This window comes from Octodon degus, unplaced genomic scaffold (genome assembly GCF_000260255.1).
Source record: "Octodon degus isolate 3935 unplaced genomic scaffold, OctDeg1.0 scaffold00164, whole genome shotgun sequence".
Lineage (NCBI taxonomy): Eukaryota > Metazoa > Chordata > Mammalia > Rodentia > Octodontidae > Octodon > Octodon degus.
This window is the reverse complement of record NW_004524740.1, coordinates 4,404,352-4,409,404: the sequence shown is the minus strand read 5'-3', so window position 1 is coordinate 4,409,404 and position 5,053 is coordinate 4,404,352. Positions and strand designations below refer to the sequence as shown.

Genomic DNA, 5,053 nt, shown 5'->3' with positions numbered 1-5,053 from the left:
TGCCGGAGTCCCGGCCCGAGTCCCGCCCGGCTCCGGCCCAGCCGGCCGGGCGCCGCTCAGCGCTCGGGGCTCCGCTCTGTGGAGGCTGCCCCTTGTCTCCTCGGGCTTCCGACTCTATTTTTTCTTCTTCATCCTCGTAGTTCTTGCTTTCAACTTGGGATCTTATCCGCAGGACACTAACATTTACCTCTGAGTTTCTGCTTAACTCTCGCTTTTCTCTTTGACCTATGTAAACTCCTTCACACTTTCGATTGTTGCCCTTACTCTATTTACTACCTTTATCCCTAGCCCTACTAGTTTAGTTGCCCCTAATAAACATGACCCCATTCATTGAAACCTTCTTTTCAGTTTACCATATTTTTGTATGAGTCAGACTTGCTGGGTACTTTTTCTTTCTTTCTTTTTTTTTTTTCTCCTCACTCCCTTGGGTGACTTCAGATCTTTCTGTGAAAAACCGGTAGATGCCATTTCATATGTTTTCTTTTTAAAGTTGTGTTGTTTTTTTTTTAAGTTTGCCATTCTGACAATTTCAAGCCATCTTGCTTTTATTAGAACATTATGTGAGTGGAGGGACTAATAAAGGAGGTGCTGTGGTTTTACACTGAAAGTTTCTATATTTGTCTGTTTTGCTTGCTTTTTTAGAGAGTTTTGAACCGGTTGCTCCTTGTTTTATTGAAAGAAAAGTTTAGGGAAGCTATATGTATGGATGACAATCGCGTAGGTTGTTGTTGTCCCAGATCTGGTAATATCTAACAGTTAAGACTTTCTGAAGTACCAACTGTTGCAAATACCTAGTCCCGAGAGTAGCTTAGCTTCATCAGTGAGTTAAAGTCTAAGTGACTTTCTTTTTTATTTTTTTCCTGTGCTATGAGAAATATTAAAGAGTATATCATAACTTCAGCGAATTGAGTAGGTGGAACACAACTAGTTAGGAAGTGTAACCTGCCAGTCATGTATCAGCAGTTTCTCTTTTTAGTACCTTATCTTTTCCCACCCTTATGTTAAAGAATTACTGAATTTCTTTGGTTGACTTTTTTCCATGATGTTACATGAAGATATTTAATACACTTCATTCACCCTTACAAATTTTTTTCACCATATCTACTAAGCAGCATCTTTTCAGATTATAATAACACATATAACTTGAGTTTAATATTTCTATCATTTCCAATCTCTGTTTTGGTACTTTTAGGATCAGGCTCTTTGAAGATAGATTAGCACAAATCTGACAGTTCTTTGGGAGCAGCTGACTTTTACTAGAGAGGAGTGTGTTTGATGAATTAATGGGGAATTTTTTTCAGGCATTATTTGGGTGAGGTTTCATTAATTTTCTGTTGAGAGTTAGACACCAAGGAACAAATATGACCAAGATAGAGTTGAGGACAGAAAAGAAGTGTAACACTCAGTTTGTAATATTAAAGTACATGTTTATATTTAAATTTTTATATTGCTTGTGACACTTGATGTGCTGTTCATTGACATGTTAGCAGATGTTTTTCTTAAATTCTTTGTTTTTGTCAAAATTGTTTAAAGGATTTTGGTGGTGTCATAATCTGCTTTCCGTATCATAAGCATGCATTAAAAAATTGTAATGTCTTAATGAAATCAGGGACTTTGTGGTAGTGAACACTTTTGACCTCGCGAGGTTAAGTGATAAAAAATCTTTCTTTCCTTCAGGCTGACTTGACAGGAATTAAATGGAAAAGATATGTATGGCAAGGCCCAACTTCTGCCCCTATTCTGTTTCCGGTGACAGAAGAAGACCCTATTTTGAGCAGTTTTAGTCGCTGCCTTAAAGCAGATGTACTTAGTGTTTGGCGTCGAGATCAAAGACCTGGAAGAAGAGACTTGTGGATATTTTGGTGGGGGGAAGACCCCAATTTCGCTGACCTTATTCACCATGACTTATCAGGTGAACGCAGTTTATCACTTCTATCTGATGGTTCAGCAACATTGTTTATATTTTTCCCAGCATGTCATTTGTATCAGAAGTTAAAGTGTTTGTGTGCTTTGTGTAAAACCAGGTAAAAATACAGTTTTTTGTTTTATTTTATCATCATTTTATTTTATTTAAATTGTCCATGTGTGTTATGGGAGGTTTTGAAGCTTATAATAACTACTACTGAGTTGCTTAAATTTGTCACAGGGAAATTAGAGCCCAGGGAAGGGATGTTACATTAACCTAAGAAAAATGGAATCTTGGAGCATAAAGTTTATAACAGTTGTATAAAACATTTGAAGCTAAGTGTAACACCTTTGAGTCAGTTCAGCCACTGTTTTTTTTTTTTTTTTTTTTTTTTCTGAGTATAGTAGGAGTATCCTGAAGTATAATGTTATCTTTTGTGATTTTCAGGGTATGTAGTTATTTTGGTATTGTTTGCAACTGTTATTTTATTGACTGTTAAAATTTTGTTATTTTTGAAAGTGTTTTCTAAGATACTGTTATGACAAAGATTAAAAAATATTAGACAAGTGTCAGTTTGAAGCTTTTCTGAGATAGGTCTTAATTTAAAAGATTATACAAAAATAATTTTATTGTGAGAAAATCAGTAATCCGTATGATTACTTCAGTCTTTCTTGACTTTCAGCACCAAATATTTTTATAAAGAGAAAGTAGAGCTCTTCATGTAATTGCTGAAGCTTGTGTTTACTTTAGACTCTTGAATGAATTTTGACTAAATCTTACATGATAGGAATGTAAATGATTAGTTGTGTGCTGCAGGGAACCAAATACTCCAAGTTAGTTTGATAATGATTCTTGACAGTTACACAAAGGCTTTTTAGATCATTTTTTAAAAAGCATTTTCATTTGAAATTGAATACTCTGAAATTCTGTTATTGCCTGACCTATAGAATTGGTTTTATTTTTGAATGAAATGTAATCCAGGTATTAGTGTCTTAAACTGGTACTTAGTAACATCAGCACATAAATTTATGTAGGAATGTGTGTGTTATATTTGTTTTGATAATTGCAATTATTTTGTAATAGACACATACTTCCTTTTGTATTTTGGTTTTTGTTTTGGATAGTGGTTGTCATTCTTATACAGTAAAGCTTTTTAGCGTCTCCATCTTTCCTAAACAGATGCCTCCAGGGAGAATCTATTTCTTAGGTCTAAGTATGCAGCATATAGTTTTAAATACATAAAATTATATATTTGTATGTATGTAGATATGTATATAATTGCTTGGTAAAAAATTCCTTGGTTTTAGCAAGATTGTGCTTTCTACTTGTCATGCTAAAAGCCAAAGCTACCCACTTCCTTTTTTATTTTACTAATTTGAGTGTGCTTACTTTAATCTTGGAAGTGATAATGAAACTCACTTTGCTAAAATGTTGGAAACATTGTGGCATTGGGGATTGAACCCAAGGCGAGCATGGTTACCATTCAACTATATTTTCGTGGTTTCCATTCAACTATATTTTCAGCCCACCATGCGGAGACAATTGATGTAACTATCTGTAAGTTACTGATACATTGAAGTTTTTGATGAAACAATTGTTAGTAGTACTGTAATCCTATTGAAGATGTAGCTCAGGGGTAGAGTGCTTGCCTAAAATGCACAAAACCCTGAGTTCAACCTTAGCACTACATATACATGCACACGTGCACACTCACACATACATGTGTGTGCAAAACTGTAATGCTGACTCCTGGGATTGGGTCGATAAAATTGGCAGGGCATCTGAATGAACTATTTTAAAGAAGATCCCATGAAACTTTGTGGAATTAGGTAATTTTAGATATTTAATTTTACCACGGTAGGGCTAAATTTTGAAAGCAAAAGCCTATTATATGTAGGCTGTTTGATATATGTTAAAAAATTACATTTGTTTTGGGATTGTTTTAGGTTTCACATTCTCAGATATGTTTTCTCTGCTGAAACTGGGTTGTGGTTTCTAAAAATTTCTTCTTTAGTTAACTTTGTCTTTTAATGTAATTTAAAAAAAATGGTATTACTCATACTTTCAATTAGGTATTGATCCCTTAATGTGATGAAAGTAATTTAGGGAAGTTAGTTTTTGTGAGATTTTGCTGAATCTGATTGAATAGTAAATAACTTAAAAATTTATCAGAGTGCAAATTAAACAGTATATTGAAGTAAAATTAAGATAGTTAATGTAAAAAAAAGTTACGTGATCATACCATCTCCAAATCCCTCTTAGTTTATATAGTCAGTATTATGAGATTAATTTTTTAAAAATTTAATCTGTCATTTACTTTAGAATGCTGTTTCTTAAATCAGACATATTTTAAAAAATAATAAGGTCTTTTCAGATGGAGTGTATTTGTCTTGCCCTTTTCTTTGCTCTAGGGACACCGTCTGCCTCCCTTTTGGGGTAATTAGTCTGCCTCTGTCTCTCTAGCTAACCCCTTTTTCATTTTTTCCCCATCTGTGGCACACTATTCCCTTCTTTTAAACTCCCCTGAGAAGAGAGCAGCTGGACAGTAGGGGTGGCATCAGCTGCAAGAGGCAATCCTGAGTTCCAAGTAGAGGTGTAGCAGTAAGGAAAGGGAAACCGGAAGGACCCAGGTGGTGACTAAGCTTGTTAATTTAGCTTGAACCTGTTCTTCAGAGGCAGTAGTGTCCTTCTGTTTGGTTTAGCACCTACCACATCTTGTTACTGAAATGTTTGTAATTGTGATGATAATATTGCACTACTTTTTGGAGGAGGAAGACATTCCTTTTTGCAAAGATTAGTAGTCTGAGTTTTTCTAACCAAAACAACAAAAGTACAGTACTTTCAGTTAATCCGTGGGTCATCCAGAGTGTTGTTTGTTTGTTTTGTTTGGTTTTTGGTACCAGGGATCCAGCTCAGGACCTTGCACTTGCCAGGCAGGCACTTATGTTGCTGAGCTGTGTCCTTGGCCCCATAATGTTATTTTTTTAAAAGTAAATTTTGTTTTAGGATAGTTTTATATTTACATAGAAGTCCCAAAGTTAGTATAGAATTACTGTATAATTTGTTTTTTTTTAATTGCTCACATCTATTTTCGAATGACATTTTTCACAAATAATGGTGCTTCCCTGTTAGTATATATGAAATACA

At 34.7% G+C, this 5,053-nt stretch overlaps 1 protein-coding gene across 3 annotated transcripts in view; it reads left to right on the top strand.

The window, feature by feature from the left end:
• Med13 (mediator complex subunit 13) overlaps positions 1–5,053 on the top strand; it is a 112,512-nt gene that overhangs the window by 306 nt on the left and 107,153 nt on the right. For all 3 annotated transcript variants that reach the window (XM_023703123.1, XM_004643027.2, XM_023703122.1), the window contains exon 2: positions 1,678–1,912. In XM_023703123.1, coding sequence (XP_023558891.1) covers positions 1,678–1,912 — 235 coding nt within the window. The remainder of the gene's footprint in view (positions 1–1,677; positions 1,913–5,053) is intronic.